The sequence below is a fragment of the Scardinius erythrophthalmus genome (assembly GCF_964197995.2).
Source record: "Scardinius erythrophthalmus genome assembly, chromosome: 6".
NCBI classification, from domain to species: domain Eukaryota; kingdom Metazoa; phylum Chordata; class Actinopteri; order Cypriniformes; family Leuciscidae; genus Scardinius; species Scardinius erythrophthalmus.
In genome coordinates, this window is record NC_138226.1 from 16,311,047 (window position 1) to 16,332,537 (window position 21,491).

The 21,491-nt window shown below is 37.8% G+C and overlaps 2 protein-coding genes across 2 annotated transcripts; one reads left to right on the forward strand and one right to left on the reverse strand.

Moving 5' to 3' along the window:
• Positions 1-1,723: 1,723 nt before the first annotated feature.
• Positions 1,724-12,674, forward strand: LOC308692381 (uncharacterized protein). The gene is made up of 7 exons (XM_081368333.1): positions 1,724-3,133; positions 6,560-6,633; positions 6,731-6,965; positions 7,397-9,624; positions 9,846-10,055; positions 11,567-11,669; positions 11,761-12,674. The coding sequence occupies exons 1-6, from the start codon at positions 2,809-2,811 to the stop codon at positions 11,666-11,668; spliced, it is 3,174 nt and encodes a 1,057-aa protein (XP_081224459.1). The 5' UTR covers positions 1,724-2,808; the 3' UTR covers position 11,669; positions 11,761-12,674.
• On the reverse strand, positions 12,491-20,632 carry acp6 (acid phosphatase 6, lysophosphatidic). The gene is made up of 11 exons (XM_081368334.1): positions 20,531-20,632; positions 19,596-19,764; positions 19,103-19,231; positions 18,052-18,182; positions 16,843-16,922; positions 16,641-16,728; positions 15,411-15,543; positions 15,222-15,322; positions 15,018-15,110; positions 14,546-14,711; positions 12,491-13,424 (listed from the first exon to the last, which is right to left on the reverse strand). The coding sequence occupies exons 2-11, from the start codon at positions 19,755-19,757 to the stop codon at positions 13,290-13,292; spliced, it is 1,218 nt and encodes a 405-aa protein (XP_081224460.1). The 5' UTR covers positions 19,758-19,764; positions 20,531-20,632; the 3' UTR covers positions 12,491-13,289.
• Between the last annotated feature and the right edge of the window lie 859 nt (positions 20,633-21,491).

The window sequence follows — 21,491 nt, forward strand, 5'->3', positions numbered from 1 at the left end:
GTATATCCTAAAATTCTGCACAAATCACCTGGACTCAACCCATTTATCCACACACAACTAAACACAGTAAATGTAGCATAAACATATTGTGAAAGCAACTATTTCTGGTTGAAAACAATCCTTCCCAATCCGTCTGAAAAGAGTCATGTTTAGGGAATTAATGATAAATAGTTCTCAACTAATGTTTCATTGAACAATGACATTAAAAACTGAGAAATTATGTTTAGGTAATGTAGTTTGTTAGTGTACTCTTAAACCTTAGGGTTAAATGAGCAACCAAATCTATCATGAAAGATCATGTCATCCACAACAGTATGTTGGAGACCTCATGGCAGAGCCAACAGTCAACTGAACAGTCATGTGGTTAGTTGAGTCATCCTGTATCGTTAACAGCAAGCAGAGGAGTACATTCAACATAAACATGGCAAAGCACATTACAAGCTATAATGTTCTTCCTGTGGCAGATTTATGTGGCACTTTCATGGCGCCTTGCATTGTGGATCTGGTAGAACAATATTGCCTATGATTAGAGGAAAGACAATAAATTAGTTTGACACCTTAAGCTGATGAAGTTTCAGCATACAATGTTCCTGTAAAAATTACAGGCTGTCCTGTAAAGTGCCTTTGTGAAAGCTATTGTTGTTCGGATTATGAATCTTCTTTAGGATACCACCTGTAATCCTGTACTGATTCTTGACAATTGATTACCATTACAATACATAAGATTTATGTTCCTTGTCTTCTTTTAGTACCTCCAAGTAGGCCTACTGTTTCATTTTCTGTGACGATTGCTATTGTCCCTCATGTTTTTTCAAAGATGTTTCACCATAGTCACTGTTTTATCTTTATTAATTTATATATTTGTTTGATTGTTACTTGCTCTACAGAGAGGAAACCTTTACTTGAATCAAATGACCACAATTTAAACTTCACTTCACTAAACAATACCATTTCCCAAAAATTTAACATACACTTGCAAACATTTAGGGAAATAGGAAGTTTCAGCACATCATGCAAGGAAATTAGTTGAATAAGGCTATAGAGTTTTGTGTAAGGGAAGGATCAATGACATGCATGTAAAAAAAAAAAAAAAACTGGACATAATCTTTGTTTGTCCATGCATGTCAATTACATTTATGCAGCATTGAAAGTGTGTGTGCCTTGCTTAATTAAAATAACTCTCTCTCTCTATCTATATATAGATTGTATAGATAGAAAGATAGTGTATTCAGACAATAACTGTTTCTTTTCTCCAAAATAACCATAGATGTTTTTATTTAAATAATCTTCATAATAAAATGCACACCTTTAAAAGCACTGCGTTGGCAATATTAGTTTATTACAGCATTTATCCCTCTGCATTCATTTGGCTAAATATAAAAAATAATAATAAAAAATACAACAGATTTGCACAACAACAATGCATATTGCACATGCATTAATAAATAATAACCTTAACTATCGACCAACAAATCATGCAGACAAATACGAGAATCAATGAAGGTCTAAAATGAAAACGAGTCAAAGCGAAACAATATTTTCGCATTGTTGTCCTTTTTCATATTGGTAAACTTGACGCTAAGTAAGGTAACGCTGACGTCAACAACCTATCTTCGTGTAGGGAAAAAGTAGGGAAAACAGCCCGGTGAGTGACAGTCTCAATGACCAATGGCGTTGTCTGCAGTCGATGTTCTTTAAAGAGTCCACCAATATGCGTCGAGGAAGGGAGGGGGTGAGGCAATTGGGCGTCGAGGCGAAGTTAGGTTGACGAATGGCAACCAGCAGAGGACTACGAGTTAAAAATTGGATTATTTGATCATCTGACTGGCTTTATCGTTACATGAACGGACGCGGAGCACGTTAAGGCGAAATCGCGGATGATATTATTGATTTTGGAGGCCGCCGTTTCGTTTGGATGTGTTTCGGGAAGACCCCCGCGTATCGCGCATAGGTCGCGCGACAGATTAGCTGCGGCGTGCTTAGACCGAGTTCAAGAAATCACAAGTTGCACGCGCGAGAGGAAAACCCTTCCGCGCGATTGTTATTGCTGCCCGCCGAGAAATTTGGACGTTCGGATCTCCTGTTATGACGTAGTTAGTTGGCGTTTCGTGACACATTGTTAATTCAATTGCAGTTACCTCTGACGAAAGAGGCCCTAAAGTACCTGCTTAAATAATAATAATGTCATATTAATGGATGGCAGCCACTGCATATTTGACAGATTGAGAATTTTTTCAGTCGATTGATTTTTGTGTTTAGTTCAGTTTCATGGGACAACCAGGCTATTGAAGAACTTAACATCGTTGTGTCCGATTTTTATTACAGAATTTATTTGAATTATGATAAGTGGTCAGGATTTACTTATGACTTTTGATGGTGGAAGTTACTCATCTGTCTTGAATTCAGTGTCTCATGGAGTTGCAGTATTTCACGTTTGATATGATGTAATGTCACATCGTAAGCACCAAAGATGATGGACTTTATTGTAAAATACTTAAGCTACTAACTCCAATGCTTCTTCATAACAAAAATAATCTGGATGCCTACGACCTGTGAGACTGTCTTATTTATTCATAATATAATTGATTTTGCTTGCTACTTAAATATCCATATTGAGGATTTGCTGTGAATCTCCAACAGATGTTAAAACTTAATAGACACTTCTCAGAGCATCATTGGTTTCAGAAACGTCTCAATGTCGGTGGATAAAGTCAAGTTAAAAAGTTCTGTTTTTTACACTTAGGAGAAACGACTTTAGATAAGCTGCACTGATAGTTAAAGTGTATTGAGAAAAAAAAGCTGGTAAAAATGGCAAGTGAATGCACCTACAGTGCTCAGTATGACACTGATGACACCTTTCGCAGTAGTAAACTCTCAGCGGACGAGCAGCGGGAACGCGCAGGATGTGTAAACGGCGGCTGCGCGTCGATCTCGTCTTCTGCCTTCTTCGAGGTCATCGGCGGCTCTCTTTACCGCAGAAAGTTGGAGAAGGGTTTCGTCCAGTACCGAGAGGTGCTTGTTGAAGACAAGCGGCTTCAATCCATAGCTACCTTCCACGAGAAGAGACCCGGCAAGTCGCACCACACCCTGGAGGACACATACAGATTGGTGGCCGAGCACTATTGGTGGGAAGGTTTGTCATTTTTCTCTTATGGTTTTATTTTGTTTTTACTACCGATACAATTTATTTAAGTGTATGTTTCGAATCAGTTTTAAGCTATATCTGAACTTTGAATCAAATCATCATGAAAGTTTATAAATGTTTTAATTAGTTAATTCATTCAATTAATTTAATATTATTATAATATTTAATAATATTATTATAATATTTAATAATATTAATACTATTATTAACACATAATATGTATTCATGAGAGTTGTCGATTTCCTACGAGACGTGCAACAGCGATGCAAAAATGTTTATGTAACAGTGCAACTACCAACGTGACAGACCTCTAGCCACCATGAAATAAAAATTGACAGTTCTTATTTTCTTTTTATGGAATATTGGAGTTCATTAAATTATTTATCCGTGCACATCATTATTGTTTTTTAAAATTCATGTGCCCTCGTTATCATTAGTTTTATGATGATGTTTACTGGAACGAAGGCGGGACAACCTGTTACTCACATAAGATCACAGCAATTAGCAAAATACAATGATCCAATCAATTCCCAATGGACAAAATGAAGTTCCATTTCATGTAGACTTTAAATGTTGTCATTGTGAACTAGGCTTTAAGTTTAATTTTATTTGTTCCAACATGACAGTGTATCACTGTATTGTAGAATTAACTTTTAATTTATGAACAGGTGGGGGACTCTTCATAGCAATTGCTTTTACTAAGCAATAGTTGCAAACATGGAAGTATTTATTATTATCCCATCTATAGCTGTCTTTACACTTGTAAAGTGGCACAGAGATGGCATACAATTATTTACAATTTAATTACAATCACAGGGAACAATTCATTAAGCTCTCAAAAGTCACATTGTTGAGGAATGTTGCCTTTCAAACTCAACCTCAGTCAGAACCTCTAATTAGAGGAGTTGAGGTGCACTAGATTTGACTTTTATGCTGCATTGCATCCTTAAGGTGGATTTGGAGGTGGCAAAGATCTCCCTCAGGGCCACCTTATCTCCAGACTTCTTATGATGTTTACAATTCTTTCGGACTGCTTTCGGAATGTCAGATCTCATTTAGTTATGCTTGGTATTAGATGATAGTTTTGTGATTAAGCATGTAGACTGGAAACTGACAGGTTGTTGTTAATCCCTTAAGACACCTAACCTTGGGTTATTCCAGGAGCACCGAACCTGTAATTTCTGTATTAAAAGCTTTGGCTAAATTACTACTTAGTGAATTACTATGTGGACATAGAGAGGTAAAAAACACTGACCAAAATAATCCTTAGAACGGCTTAATAGTTCAGATCATTGTTTGAGCTCCACATTTATAGTCAAATGCCAACTAAACTTTAGATTATTTTAGCAATTGATTTTTATCAAAGGGTTTGTAGATTGCTGACAGTAATGATTCCAGACAGTATTCAGCTAAATCTACTATCCATATATTTCAGAGACATTCCCCCTGGAATAGGGGTTAGTGTCTTGTGATTTGTCAGCTGACCAGAAATATAAAAATTCATGGATCATCTTTTCTGGGGTTCAGACTCACAAACTTTATTGTAGCTCTTTAACCCCTAAATTATTCCACTCCACAGTCCCCTGAGAACTGTTTGGAGTATGACTTATCTGTTGCTTCACTCTCTCGATGGTAAGTCAGGACTTATTGTGATGGGAGTAATAATCTGAGCTTTTGGTGTGCTGCTTCATGTTTTAACTGAATTGCACCATCAGGGATTTCTCAATACAGCTTATTGGGGCTGCAGAACAGCTGGGTATTTTGCCCTGTGCCAGAAACACCTTAGTTTGCCAAATTAATTTATTACAAACTAGACAAACAAGTAAGCCTAATGAGGATAATATGCCCATGTCTAATTCAAGGTTGCAGTTGTGGATCAAATTAAAAATTTCTGATGACACATTGATTTTGTTAGGTCATTAGCAATGTTAATTTATAAAACTGAGAGTGGAATTGATGTGGATGAGTTTATATCCTGGAATCCCAATTTTCATGTCACAGTTCATTTTAATATTGTTTAAAGACAGATGTTTATTTACCATTTCCCATTCCCTCTATTTTGTTTTTACCTAGAGGATAAAATGCTACAAAAAGTATATTTTTTGCTACTAAAAGTATATACCTCTTTTTCTTTTTATTTGCCTTTTTATTATTCATACCTGCATTCATCTTTTTTAAGTAAACCCAGAGAATGTTTAGTAAGGGGGAAACCACTCTCAGTAAACTTCCGGCTTCCGAACTGGTTGCAGTTCCACTCTGGTTCCATATGTGGGCGCTCACAGGACGAGTGCAGAATGAATGGAGGTCTATGGAGTTATACCCCTCAAAATCCACTTTTCTCAGGATATAATTTTTTGTCTAGTAATTTGAATGTTGTATTCGAAAGGAGATGCAAAGAAATTACACATTGCTGGGTGTTTGCTTTTTAGGGTCACTTATTTGCTTTAAAAAGTCTTTAAAAATGTCAATGACGTCATACACATCGTACGACCAGAGACACTGCTTTACGGCAATCCTTCAGTCACTTTTGTGCTTTCGCGCTCTGCACTTTCTTTTCTCTCGAGGCATCGACAACACAGCTGACACAGGTAAATACACGTGCTAGAAGAGTTTTTGTTTTGTTATTTTAAAAGACCACGCTGAAAATACACACACACACACACACACACTGACCATTCAGCGTTCATTAGCAGAATTCTAGTGTGTTATGGGCAACAACAACTCAACCTGTAAGAAATCGAAAGGACATAAGTACTCGTTCATTCAACTTTCGACCTATAACCCACTGGTTGAACTTGCAAAACCTACAATCAAATCTGAGATTTCTCAACAGCAGTCGGGTGAAAGAGACAAATTTAGCCGTCTAGCTCCATAGACTCCCATTCATTTTGCACTCAGGGGCGATTGCCCCCAGTGGAACTCTCTGGTGGAACTACAACCAAAATTTGGTACAATAGGACTTAATGTAGAGTGGCCAGGCTCTCTCCTTAGACGGGCTCTGGTAAACCCAAGTATAATATATGCATATACATTAAAAAAATCTGTTTGCCACACTTAACCACTTTTTCCACTGACAAGTTTCTCATTTAACTGGAGATAACTAGTGTCATACTCCTAAGAGATGATAATGGCAGAGATCTCTGTTCAAAATTGTGTTATTTTCATTGCCACACAAAAAAATCACTTGTGAATTGAGATTCCTACTCTAGCTGTCAGCTGCATAGTTTGCAGTCTGAATTGATTTAGTCTATGTAATGTGAAAGTGAAAGAGAATGGGTAATGCCCAGACAGAACTGAGCTACTTGTGGAATAGGAGTGGTCTGACAGTCACAGCACTGACTTTCTTTTTTGAATATACACAGACAAATCCTTCTCTGTAATAATTTTGTAAAAATCTGTTGTTTTTTCTTTTAGGAATGTATTTTCAGGTCAGAGACTATGTCTTTGGCTGTGAGGAATGTCAACGCAGTCAGTCTGAGAGATCAATGGTAAGAATGACTTTGTAAACATATTTATCCCAGTATTCATCTTAGTCAAGATTACTGCTTTGACTTTATCTTACTTTCACTTTGTCTCTGTCTCTAGTGTTCTGATGTGGGACTTATCTCCAGGATGGTGGAATCACATAGTCATCAAGTCTTAACCAAACTCAATAGCCAACGGGAAGCAGGGCTCTTCTGTGATATCACGCTGAAAACTGGTGATGGCCAGTGTTTTGTCGCCCACAAAGCAGTCCTTGCTGCGGTGAGCGAGTACTTCCAGGAGTTATTTACTGAAATGGACTCAGCCACTGATGCCCAGTCACATGTTGATCTCACAGGTATGGGTGCAGTATATCAAGTTAAACCAGTTTCAAAATAAGTGTTTGTTCACACTTGTATTCATTTAAAACTGGCATTATTGAAATTGAGCATATTTTATTCATGAAGGTGAGCCATTGTAATCTTCTCTGATCATGCTTTTGGTTGTTTAAAGTTTACTTGTTACAGGTTTCCCGCAGTCATAGGAAACCTTGAATATTAGGAAATGTCAAAATTGTGATTTCCAGGATTGGAGTCATTGGAAAGAATATATTTTCATGGATTTTTCTGTACTAATTGTACAAAATATACTAATATAATGTATTGTTAATCTCATTCCAGCAGCAGATCCTTAACCTTTAGACTGTCGTTATCCTATTTCAACACACTTATATCTTTTACGTTATCCTTCAGAGCATTAATCAATTATCCTTTATGGTTCCTCATATAGATTTCAGTGAGCAGAGCCTGCTTGCTTTACTGGAGTTCTCTTACACTTCCACCCTCAATCTGAATCTGGACATCTTGACGGAGGTTTGTGCCATGGCCCGCCATCTACGCATGTGGCCTGCCCTTGAGGCTTGCTCTGCTATCAAAAAGGAGCGAGAGACTTATCAGTTACATTCCAGAATGCACAGTACTCCTGGTGAACCAAATAATTCAACACCTGGACCTTTCAGGAGAGGCCACTCCTCAGCTTCAGGAGGCAAGGTGGGACTCAAAAGGAAGAGAGAGGATGAGAAAGGAGAAGGCTCTGGGTCTTCCTTGAACATCCAAGCACAGTACAGTGAGCAGATTGTTGATAAGGTGACCGATGAATCTGAAACAGAAACCTCAAATCCTCAGTTCCTGTCCAGTTTTCAGGTTGAGGAAAATGGCTTTCCATGCAGCCCAAATCGCAGAATGAAGCTCATGGACTTTAAATCTCCATCCTGCAAGAAAAAAACGTCCTCCCACCCCACATCTTCGGTCATCTCAACATCTCCTTGCACCTCTACTCGTTCTTCCTCTCCATCACGCCGTCTGCTTCGTTCTTCACCTGGCGCTGCACTTGCTCTGCGCAGACTCCTCCCCAAAATTGACCTCTCCACTAAGAGAAAGAGGAAGTCCTCCTCTTACCGGGCATACAAGCCCCAGTGTGAATTCTCAGTGACTCCATCCCAATCTCAGGCAATTTCTTTGACCCATGATACCTCAGTAAAGGTAAAGGAGGAGTATGTGGAAGAGAAGGTATGTAACAAAGTCCCTCAGGATGAGGTGCATAGCCCCCGTGCTCAGGAGAAATACCGTCTTCTTAGCTTCCTTGGCTTGCAGAGGAAATCCTTGGTGCCTGGTCCAGAAGAACTGTCTGGTTGGGGGCAGAAAAAACGACTTAGGAAGTTAAAAGTCAGTGATTATTCACTCACAGCCCGCCGAAAACCTCGTGCACAAGGCGTCCCATTGGGATTCAGAACCAGTTTAGGGGTGCTTGCTGCCGTTAGTCCTTCTCTGTCTCTCTGTGACATGAGCAGAATGGATTTGCTGAACAGACCAGTGAAAGTAGAACTCCAAGAATCTTGGAAACAAGAAAGGTCCAAAAGGAAAAGGCATGATACTGTGGAGCCAATTGCTAGAGCTACACGTAGCAGGTCATTGCTGCACACAGACTCCAGTGCAATCGATCGAACGCTCAAACGTCACCACAAAAATCAAGATAAAGCACCTTCCCAACCTGCTCGAAGAGGTAGAGTACCAGCACACAATGCCTCTCACCCTTCAAAAAGCACTATGCTCAGGATAAAACAAGAATCTTCGGACAGTGCCATCCTGCAACCTATTCACCGTCGCAATACTGTCTGCAGCCCCCAAGCAACTTCTCCTAAATCACCAGGACGTAGGGGTCGTCCACCAGCAGATCGCACAGTAAGGGTAGCCACAACAAATTCACAGCACACAAAGCGGCACAAACCTGGGCGTCCCCCAACAGTCAAAACTAAGAGTTCAAAACAAATAGAAAGCAAAAAAAAATGCAGCCATGCTACCGGAATTCCACAAGCAAAGCACAGCAGAACTGAAAGAGGAACACAGGTGAAGGAGAACAGAAAAATAAAAAAATGTTCGAAGGAACATTCGAAAAGAAAGGCCAGTCCTGATGTTCAGTATGCCGTCATGAACTGGGATGCTTCCAGCCATCAGCATCTTCACAGCCATCCCCTTTACAAAACGATAAAGGAAGAGCCAGCTGACCCCTTGCCCCTAACCCAGCCATTCCCAACCAGCGATTCCTCAGACCTGGGCAAGCGTCAGAGCAAACCACCCGTCAAACTGTTGGATCAAGGCTTCCTCTTTGGGTTCTGTCGGCAGCCAAGTGGCATCAAACGGGAGGAGGAGAGCATGGACATCTACCTGACTCGGTCTGTCTCTCATGGAGGTAGTTCCCATTGCGATTCATCACCTGGCATGGGGAGAAGAGATCGGGTGAGAGCCAGGATTATGCCAGATCGGACTGGTCTAAATGGGCCTCACTGGGCAGGACTTGGAAACAGGCACTCACCTTTTTCCCAAAGGATTGGTATTCAAGTGAAGACAGAGAGGGATGAAACCAGTGTGTCCCAAGGGTCACAGGTTACCCGATTTTCTAGACACCCCCAAGTCAGCAAGAGGAGCTGTAAAGTCAAGAAAGAACCTACAAAGACAAAGGTGATAAAAGTTTTTCTTATGCTAGAATTTGGTGATGTTTATTCTTATGACAAAGGCATGTTATGTAACTGTTCTGTAAACTTGTATGCAGTCTTGGTTAGGGAAGTAGTACTCAAATGTCAATCGTTGAAAAGAATGATACTAAATTTAATCTGGTAATAAACATAAAATGACACTTGCCAAAATGACAAAAAACATATTTATCTGTTTTGTCTTCATAGAATGTAAATAAGCTGCTTCCTCTGAGCAGCCGCCGTTCCATCCTACTGGAATCCATCCGACGGGCACGTCTGAAACAGCAGAAGAGTCCTCACGGTCAGGCCTCCAGTGGAGCACATGCTTGCCTGCAGTGCAGAGCCTCGTACAGGGACTGTGATGCCCTTATTATGCACCGGATCAAGCACATTGAAGGCAAACACTGGCCCTGCCCGGTATGTATCATGTCTCCTGAGATCCTGAAGGTGCTCCCTTCCCAGCAATGTGCCTGTCTACTGTATAAAGTAGGGATGAGACGATTACCGGTTTCACTATAAACCACGATAAAATGTACTGACAGTTGGTATTATCTTTTAAAATTGAATTATCATTAAAACCGTCTTTGATTATCGCAATCTTAATAACTCACTGTAAATCCTGTCCATGGATGGCAGTGACCTTGCTCTGGATATTTTTCAGCCTTTTAAGAGGACCAAATCTGAGGTGTGGTCATATTTTAGCTTTTGCAAAAGTCCTGAGGGAAACTTAATCGAGGATGGTCACCCTGTCTGCAGAATATGCACAAAAAAAGTCGCTACAATAGGGGGAAACACTTAAAATCTGCCGAGTCGTCTCGTGTGACCATCACCCACTGTTGTATAGCGAACGCAAGGCAAGTTAACTTTGACCTCAATACCAAAACTACGTCTGGGAAATAATTGGGCACAAAATGTTGTTTTGAGTTAAAATATTTTATCTCACTCACTTGAAATAAACGTGAAGCTTCTGCAAAGAAAAGTTCGCAGCAAGTGGCCTTGAGCCAAAGGCGAACGAACAAGTTCAAACAAGACTATTTATATATATTAAGAGTGACATTCATTGTGATATTCATTGTACACTTATTACACCGATTTTTTTTTTTTACCACATATATATTGAATTGAGATTAATGTTTTAAATCTTACCTGTTCATAAATTCATTTTGTTCAGCATACAAAGCAATCGTCCACACAAGATAATCACAACAATATCAAACTCTGTAAATAAATCAACTCTGATTTAATTTTCAATACAATCAAAAACGGAGACGCAAGAAGGCAAGTTGTATTTGAATGAAACGAGCGCATCCGTTGTGATACAGATGTGCGCGTTAAAATGCGTTGCTATTGACGTCGGTCATTATAAGGACGGAAATGCCACAGAATAGAATCTTGCTTAAAAAAAGCGCATAGAGCTGCTTGTTTTATTTGTTGTTTGTTGATTTTCAAATATAAAACTTGTTGGAATGTTTTCAGTGTGAGCATCAGTTATTTTCGAACACTTTACATCTCGTTTTACCAAAACCGTGATTCGATCATTTTGGTCACTATTATCGTGATATGAAATTTTCATACCATCCCATCCCTAGTACAAAGCTATAATAAAAGGTGGGGTAGAGCTGATTAATTGGCCTTATTCAAAAAAAAAAAAAAAAAAAAGTACCATCAGAGCTGTGACAAAGCGAAGCGTTTTGCACGTCCAGCGTATTGACTGAGCAGGCCGGCTTTGAAACTGGCTCGCAACATTTCTTAGTTCCATTTTTTTTCTTGGTCACTCCATCATTTCAGTCTACTCTCTGCTTAATAAAATTGGCAAAAGACCACAATAAAAAAGCACCACAGTCATTTAACAGTTTTCCTATCCCACTCTGCCATTGTACTTCTATATCTGGTTTCTTCTATTTTCACACCTTTTTTCTCTCTTGCAGTTGTGCAGCAAGTCTTTCTTCAGCCAGAAAAATGTGAGGAATCACATAAAGACACATAATCCCAAGCTCTACAAATGCCACCAGTGCATTGCTGCTCAGTGAGGTCAGTCTGTAATATACAGACATCTCTATATTTCTGTTGATCTCCATTGTTTGTTTTTTTACGAGTATTTTAATTTGTCTTAAAATTTTAGGTGAAAAGCCACAGGATTAAATGAAGAGGAGCAAAGCTTTGTTTCTTTAAATATTAATGCTGTAAATACCAAGGATCTGTGATGTAAGACAATGAGGTTGAATTTATTCATGTAAATAATGTTATGATGGTTTAAATGGTCCTTTTCCTCACAATAATTGTTGTTATTTAAGTTACTAAGCTGAGGTTGCTTTGCAATTGATACAGATGTGTTAAACCAGAACTTGAACCCATGGTGTTTTTCTCAGGGGGGGGCGGAGCCTGATGGTCAAGGTGATATATGTATAATGAGAATTGTGTAGAATGCTTTAAATTTATTACTAATGTAATTACTACAGTTGTTATTTCTAATGTTATTATGATTATTTTTTTATAAATGGCATAATCTTGAGTGCACTTAATGTTAGCTTTGTTTTGAAACCTAAGAAAGATGCGATGGACTGGGATGTACTTGAATGATGGAGTGGAGCCAGTGGACTGCCCTAAATGTGTGGTTGTCTGGGAATGTTTTAGAAAAACTATTAGTCAGGAATTTTTAAATGAAGGTTGGGTAAATGGAGTTAAGAGTTATTGTAGAAATCACAAATGCATTGGTGAAATGCCATTTTTTGGGTATATACAATTTTGTGAAAACATTTGTTTGACTACAGCTTTTCAAAACGAGACAGTGACTGTATCTTTTAAATAAGGGAATCCCAAAATGTCTAATGTGATTTTTTTTTTTTTTTTTTCACCTTCCCTCTCTCCTTTGATAATTCCTTGTCTGAATTTTTAATGCATATCCTTCTTTAACATACAATGCAATGGACTTTAATGAAGAAGTTTTAAATGTTGAGGTGTTTTGTCTGAAAACACAAATTTAAAATGTAGAACGACCAAATAGCCATATAAATAAATTTTGCATTTTAAAGTTTACACTTTTCTTCATGTGTGCTTTTTCAGGTATTTTGGTTTGTTACAATAGTGAATGCACAAAGCAAAATTCTATAAAATGTAGAACGTTTTTTTATTATATCACAATTTAATATGCATATCAGTAGTATGTAAGAATATTTTCACCCTATTGACTTGCATATCACCTTGAACAGCACTTAATTTGATGTTAAAACATCAAATGTCATTGTTAAAATATGCGAGGTTGCAGCAAAATCTGTAGCAGTTTCAGATGACTGAAATGAAGGCACCTACTGAAGATATTACACACAAACACCCCTTTGAATAGTCACACACATTATCGATATTTTTGCTGTGAAATGTAGGCTAAATATTACGACAGCCTGTGAATGAATTTGTTTACCAAATTGTTGTACATTGCAAATAAACATTTGTTACATCCAGTCATGATCCATTTTCCTTTAAAAGAAAGGACTTGACAGAATTTAAACATAAGACTTCTGATACTGCTCTTTATACTGCTTATTATAACATTTGAATCCATGTAGAAGAGACCTGAGCTCCAGAGGATTCTACAGCCCAGACCCAAACATTTGTTTTTTGGGTCAAAGTCCAGAGTTGAGAGTTCGTGAGAGGTCAGACTTTGGGATGGTCATCTGCACTGTTGCAGAGAGCACGGTAAGAATCATCAGGTAGAGCGTGAACAGCCATTGCCGCCTTAAATTCGTGCAGCGGGCAGTAGACATCACTGCAGCCTGGGATTTTTTGGTCCTGTAGGTATAACAATAACAGCTTCAAATGTGGATAGACAACCCAAAAAGACCAAACCAGATATACAAGTAAAGCAAATAAAGATGCTTAATGACGAGCAACAAGTTATTGCTAATGTACAGTGTTTTAGTTACAATGCTATTCAAAATAAATGCTGTTCTTCCTATTCATCAAAGTATCCTTAAAAATGTTTCACAGTTTCCACAAAAATGTTTTCAACATTGATAAGAAAAATGCACCAAATCAACAGGATCATTTGACACTGAAGACGAGTAATGACTGTTGAAAATTCAACTTTGCCATCACAGGAATAAATTATATTTTAAAGTTATTAAAACAGAAAAGAGTTACTTTCAATTGTTATAATGCTTGGCTATATTACTGTTTAACTGTATTTTTAAGCCTTGATGAACATAAGAGACTTCTTTCAAAACATAAAAAAAAAAAAAAAAAAAAAATCATACCAACTTTGAAATACCAGCTTTTAAAGGGATACTCCACTTTTTTTGGAAATAGGCTCATTTTACAACTCCCCCAGAGTTAAACAGTTGAGTTTTACCGTTTTCGAATCCATTCAGCCGATCTCCGGTTCTGGCGGTACCACTTTTAGCATAGCTTAGCATAGATCATTGAATCGGACAAGACCATTAGCATCTCTCTCATAAAAATGACCAAAGAGTTTCAATATTTTTCCTATTTAAAACTTGACTCTTCTGTAGTTACATCGTGTACTAAGACCGACGGAAAATGTAAAGTAGCGATTTTCTAGGCTGATATGGCTAGGAACTATACTCTCATTCCTGCGTAATAATCAAGAAACTTTGCTGCCGTACCATGAGTGCAGCAGGCGTTTTAAATAGGAAAAACTCTTTGGTCATTTTTTTTTGAGAGAGATGCTAATGGTCTTGTCCAATTCAATGATCTATGCTAAGCTATGCTAAAAGTGGTACCGCTAGACCCGGAGTTTGGCTGAATGGATTCGAAATGGTAAACCTCAACTGTTTAACTCTGGGGGAGTTGTAAAATGAGCCTATTTCCAAAAAAAAGTATAGTATCCCTTTAAAACTTAATGTATGTATTTGAAGCATTTTACCTCCTGATTACTGTGTGAATGGTTTTACCTGGCCAATGTAAGATACTTTAACATAGTGCTGGTTCGTCTGACGGTGCTGATACAGCTCCAGTGTGATGTCAGCTGCATATGGTGGCCATTTCATGTCAAAAACCCCCAAAGCCATGAGACATGGCATCAGGGTGGTGTCATGCACAGAATACAGGAACAACTTTCTGTATCAACAACAACAACAAAAACACAGATCTTGTTTTCAAGAGGACTTTTACACACGCAATCTCTGAGTTTGACCACTGTGAGGCAGCACTTCTCAAGTTTTGTAACTGACATTTACTGTCTGAAAATAGCAGGTAGAGAATGTTACGCAGTGGTTTTAATAAAAAAAAAATTTAAGACACTTAAGCTTTAATGTCATTGCATTACAAGTTTAATTTCTAAATATAGATTGCACGTGTTTTAACCAAAACATTAAAAGAAGTCAAGCGATAAAACAAAAGATAAAATGTTCAAAATGAAGACACCTGTCTGGATTAGAAGTTGTGCCTTGAATTTTGTCCTCGATGTTGGTTAGAAGTATGTGGAAAAGTGGACCCACGCACATCTGTAAATTCTGCCTGAGGACAAACAAAAGCAAATAAACATATTTACAGAGACCTTAAACCATAAGCAACTTCTTCATATGTTCTCTTCTCAATAATCTACAGCAGGATTCATTGGCCCCTCACCTCTTACTGGGCTCATAGATGTGACACATCATATCTACAGCTCTCTGCTCTACGATACTCCTCCAGTGCTCTAGAGCTGTAGGAAGCGGCAGGCCATGGGTCTAGGATCAATAATATAACAGTACCTTATTTGAGAAACAAAGCCAATGCAGATGCATCTGTAGAATGTATCAGCAGGCGGCACTTTACCTCTCTGGCCACCATGTCATCTCTAATGAGGATGAAGTCGATATGTTGATGAGGATCAACACCCAAGGAGGTCTGGATGCTCTGGAGGTCTGCAGCAATGTCAGGAAGCGTGGATGATTGTGCCCAACGATGACTACATTTGATGCACCACAGTCAATCACAGACCCATGATGTTAAACCAGTCACACGCCAACATAGGGCATTTACACTACTATTCAAAAGTAGTCAGGAGGAGTTTTTTTGTTTGTTTTTAAAAGAATTTTTTATTTTTATTTAGCTAGCATGATTGATGAAAAGTGACAGTAAAGACATAATATTACAAAATACTTCTATTTCAAATAAATGCTGTTTGTTTGCACTCAATTAATCAAATTATCAGTGTCCACAAATATTAAGAAGCAAAACTGATGTTTTTTGAGCAGCAAATCAGAATATTAGCATGATATCTGAAGGATCATGTGACACTGAAGACTGGAGTAATGATGCTGAAAATTCAGTTTTGCCACCAAAGGAATACATTTGAATTAAGTTTAAAACATAAAACAGTTATTTTAAATTGTAATATCACAATATTATTGTTGTACTATACTTTTGATCAAATAAATGCAGCCTTGGTGAACATAAGAGACTTCGGTTACACTTTATTTTAAGGTGTCATTGTAGTGTAATTATATATTTAAGTACTGACTCTACTACACTACAACTACATGTATTTACTCTAGGGTTAGGGTAGGATTAGGATTTGGTTGAGGGTTAGTTGCATGTAATTATGCATAATTTATAGTTATTACTATGGTAAGTACATGTAACATGTAACAAGGACACTGTAAAATAAAGTGTTACCGAGACTTCTTTCAAAAACATAAAATCTTACCGACCCCAAACTTCTGGACAGTAGTGTATTTCACCAAAGCAAAGGTCTAATGTTTTCTGATAATAAAGTATATTGTTATTATTAGAGTATTTTAACAAAATAAAAGTATAAACCTCAATAAATAAACAAGTAATTAAATTATATTTAGGAACATTTAGGAATAAGTACTTCTTCCAATTCTTGGAATTTGAATAATTTTTTAATTTAAATGTATTTTATTATTATTTTTATTATAATTATTGCCCAACTAATAATGTTTCCCAATTAACTTTCCATTGTGAGCTATAATTCAGTATGAATGGTTATATGAAGTTTGTTTATTATCAGCATTATTATCGTAATAAAGCAGGTTTTACCCCATATACAGCTTGAGCAGCTTGCATCCATGATAGTTGGGGTAGAGGACTTCTTTCTCTGCTTTATCAGTGAGGATGGACACAACACCTTAGAGTGGGAGAAAATCAAACACGGAAAGGCAAACACAGGAGTATGTAAAGCTCATCTCATCCATTACTCAAGCAAACCACACAAAAAAGCGTAGCTGAGCTGCCACCTTACCTGCTTGTTCCTGTTGGAACAGTCCTGCCACCAAACACTTAGCAGACTCAATGGTGCGTACAATGTTGGTAGAGCGAATGCTGTAAATCAACGACAGATAGTTCCTCTTACTCATTTAGCTTAATGCAATTCAGAGCCATAAACATATTCATTTACAATAGGATAATTTATTAGATTTTTAGTCAATTAGTTAATGTTAGTTAATGCTTTAATTAATTGTTTACAGTATTTATTACTTTGTTAATGTTAATAAAAATACAAATTTTCATTGTTAGTTCATGTAAGCTCAGGTCCATTAAATAATATTAACAGATTCAATCTTTGATTTTAATATTTAAAGTTTAAAAATGAAAGTTTGTTAATTAATGTAGTTAACTAATGTTAACAAATGAAACCTTACTGTAAAGTGTTACTGTTTTTTTCTCCTCAATATGATACAATTTAAAGGGATAGTTCGGCCAAAAATGATATTTAACCCATGATTTACTCACCCTCAAGCCGTTCGAGATCCATATGTCAATCTTTTTTCAGACGAACACATTTTCAGTTATTTTAGAAAATGTCTTAGATCTTTCAGTGGTTATAATGTGAAGTAATGGGGTCCACCTCCTTCAAGTCCCAAAATGTGCTGGCGTATGACGTAGGACGTAGCGTAGGAAGCGTCGTGACGTAGAACGAATGTAGAGTTTTGTTTTGTTCTGCTCTCTGGCTGCGCTGTCACGTTCGTTTTACGTCACGGCGCTTCCTACGCTACGTCCTACATCATACGCCAGCATCCATCTCCGTGAACGCGCGTCGACCGCTGCCGGAAGCCAGTTATTTTCGTTTATAAAGTTTTAAATATGTATATTTTTACTACAAAACCGCACGGATTACCCTCAGAAGGCCTTCGTTTATCCCCCTGGACCCGGATGGATTACTTTTGTGAAGGATGCATGCACATTTTGGGACTTGAAGGAGGTGGACTCCATTACTTCACATTATAACCACTGAAAGATCTAAGACATTTTCTAAAATAACTGAAAATGTGTTCGTCTGAAAAAAGATTGACATATGCATCTCGAACGGCTTGAGGGTGAGTAAATAATGGATCATGGGTTAAATATTATTTTTGGCCGAACTATCCCTTTAAGGTGTAATTTTTGTCAGTAGCACAAATGGAGCCAAACAATATAAATATTTCAATAAAGAATCATCAATAGCACTCACTAAACTTCTTTAGGGTTGAAAGAAGGTGTGAGAAAGGGCTCTTCCTGTATGTATTTCTTTCGTAACTTCACTCCAAGATCGTACAGCTGTTGCATGCCCACCGTGGTCAGCTGACCTGGATAAGTTCCACCCTATGGAAGAAGGAGCCAAAGTCGGTGTCATGCTTTTTTTTTTTATATGACAATCAGCCACAATTTCCATCTAAACATTTAGGTATGCTAATGTTTACATGATGTCTGACACTGCCATTTACCATCAATCCACTTCATTCCAAACATGCACTCTAAAACGCTACACAAACATCTCGGAAAATGACACTATATGGCCAAAACTATGTGGACATCCAAACAACACACTCATACAGTATGATGGCTGAGCATTTCATTTCAAAACCATTTGGTCTTTCATTTTCTACTCTTCACAGAAAGCTTTTATTATATGTTAGAATGTGGCGGCAGAAATTTGCTCCCATTCAGGTCTGAGCTTTGTTGCAGGTCAGTCAAGTTGTTCTACACCAGACTCAATAAACCTTTTTCTTTTTCTGACCTAGCTTTGTGCACAGGGGCATTGTCACAGTGGAGCAAAAAAGGACTCTCGCCAAACTGTTGCCACAAAGCTGGATGCACACAATTCTCTAGAACAGGGATGGGCAACGTCAGGCCTGGAGTGCTGCTGTCCTGCAGAATTTAGCTCCAACCCTGATAAAAGCTAACCTGCATGTACTGTAGCCTTAGTAATCCTGAAGACATTGATTAGCTTGTTCAGGTGTGATTACCGGTAGGCTCGGAGCTAAACTCTGCAGGACATCAGTACTCCAGGACCCACGTTGCCAGCCCTGCTCTAGAATGTGAACATATGGAGTAGCATTAATATTTGCCTGCTCTGAACACACTGAAATAGCCAAACCTATTAACTAGAAAGAGTTGTGGCCCTTTTTAAACTAATGTTACCTTTCAGTAGGCAAACCACAAGCTGGACCCTTTCTAATCCTGTGTGCAAAACAGTTTCCATTGTATAAGAAAGTGGCAGATACGCATAAACACAAACCCACCGTCAATATTTTGGCCCTGTAGCTGTCCTCCACAGGAGCTGGGGGTCTGGGTCCCCCCTTCAGGTCTGTAACAGTATAGTCTATTTCTGTGTGAGCGGGCGCTTCAAGTAGCTTAGGGACCCATTGTGCCTAGGGGTGCAGAAACCATGCGTCATTCTGGATATAATTGGCATCAACATGTAGACTATCACAGATTATATGACAGTGCCACTGTCTCTGAGTGAAAAGGCATGCTGTTAAGACTGACGCTGACAAATGATTCTGAGACATTTAAGCAATTAAGAATAATGCCACATTTGTGCATTCTCTTCTCTTTTTTGTTCCACCTTCTTTTGTATTACTTTTATTATCTTTAAACTATTATCTTTATACTATTAAAAGGTTTGTCAATGTTTAACATTATTGTTTTTTAAACCCCCCAATCCCCAAAAAATTACTGATCACGCAACACTGCGACTTTGGGCATTGAAGTGACACTAATCAGCTCTCTTACCTCCAACACATCTGGTATAGATTTCAGCGGCGTCCTCGCCCCATGTCGGAATAAAACTTGAATTAATTTAAGCTCGTATGGAGAGGGTTCAGCCTTATTCTTTTGAAACCAAAACGTTGACCCAAGGGCCACTGAACCCATCAGACCCACACGTGCCCACATGATGCACCTGAAAGAGACGTGAACACTTGACTTGACATTTTGAGAAGTTGACATGTCCTGGGTTGTTATACATGCTACTACAGATAAAACTGAACAGCACTTTACATATTATTTTCTAATAAATAATACATAGAGTTGTATAACCTCAATAGTTGAAAGACTATATGGAATGTTTGTCTTCTAAAATTCATTGGTCACAACACAGGAGCATTTGAAACGAACTTAGAGAAGCCTAAAATGTGATTAAATCTTAAAGAAAGGGGGCCACTTATGATATATAATATCAAATACATTTTAAACTAAAATGTTGATATTTTTTAAATGTGGGGGTTGGGGTTAGAATGTGTCAACTACACATGTGTCATACAGATCCGATCAACTGCAATTGTTTTCTGCTTTACAGGTCGTATTTATACTTATTAACATTTAATTTATCACGTTGAATACATTATTTCTACATTGTATACAGCTGTAGGTAGCACATATTTTGTTTTTGTGTAATATATATATATATATATATATATATATATATATATATATATATATATATATATATATATATAGGCTATATCAAAGCGTGTCAGTACATTTCCATAACATAAGTGATTCAAACACAGCAACTTCTGTCTCATTCGGTAATGCTGCTGCCTGTCCTTTCAGCAAGTTCCATACGCTCTTGCAAACTGTCAAATGTCATGCACTAGTTTAAATCTATTAAGTCAAGTAAAAACATGTAGGTGCACTAGAAAAGGAGCCTTTTAAATATCACCAACCTGAAGGTTTCAGACGCGGCAAGTTAATTCCACTGGTTTTGAATTGCACTCATTCCTTTCAGTTTCAGGAAGACTGAACGTTGCATACGCCGGCTAACTGCGAGGTGCATTCTGGGATGTGAAGTTTCATAGTCTACCTATTTATTCTGAGAAATAGTGGAAACACAATGTTCTAAAACTACATTTCCCATTCTCACCCATGCATAACTCGTTTACTGGCGTAATGTTCCTTTGCAAAACGACGTAACATAAAACGTAGCATAACAAACAGCAAATCTATTTAGTGTCCAAATACTTTTTGGGGACAGTGTTGACATGAAATTGTCTTAACACGAACTAGCATGTATACAGGACGTAAAATATTACACAGTCACACAGACATATTATAACATAGCCTACCGTAGATGGATGACATTTCTGTATGTGGGTGCGAATGAGAGCCTATATATTTGCCTGCTCCACAACAAGCCGAATAACGCCTACATAAAAAATAGCCTTAACTTACATTAAAAGGGCAAATGACAAAAAATAAAAAATAATAACAATTCTAAATAATATAAAAGTCTGACTAGCTGACGGTGTGTTGTATACGGATGCTGCAATAGCCTACTGGTTTGTAATTTTATAATGTGCTAAAAAATATATATATATACCTTCAGGCATTTGTTATTAGAGCTCGAATATTTGTTATAAGTGCTAGGATATTTTATTGTACTGCAGTGCAAACAGTTCAGAGGAAGTGAGACATGGTGACTGCAATGTGAGAAATAAAGTGAAATAAAGCATTAACTGTCAAAGAAAGATTTTCCAGACCAATTCTAATCCTCTGCCATATATTTAAGTCTTGTTTCTACTTGTAAAAATAAAAAAGACTACATCAGGAGACTGAACAATAGGCCTAATCTTTGAATAGTCTGAATTATTTTCTTGTAGGCTATTCTGAAACCCTCTGACAGATATG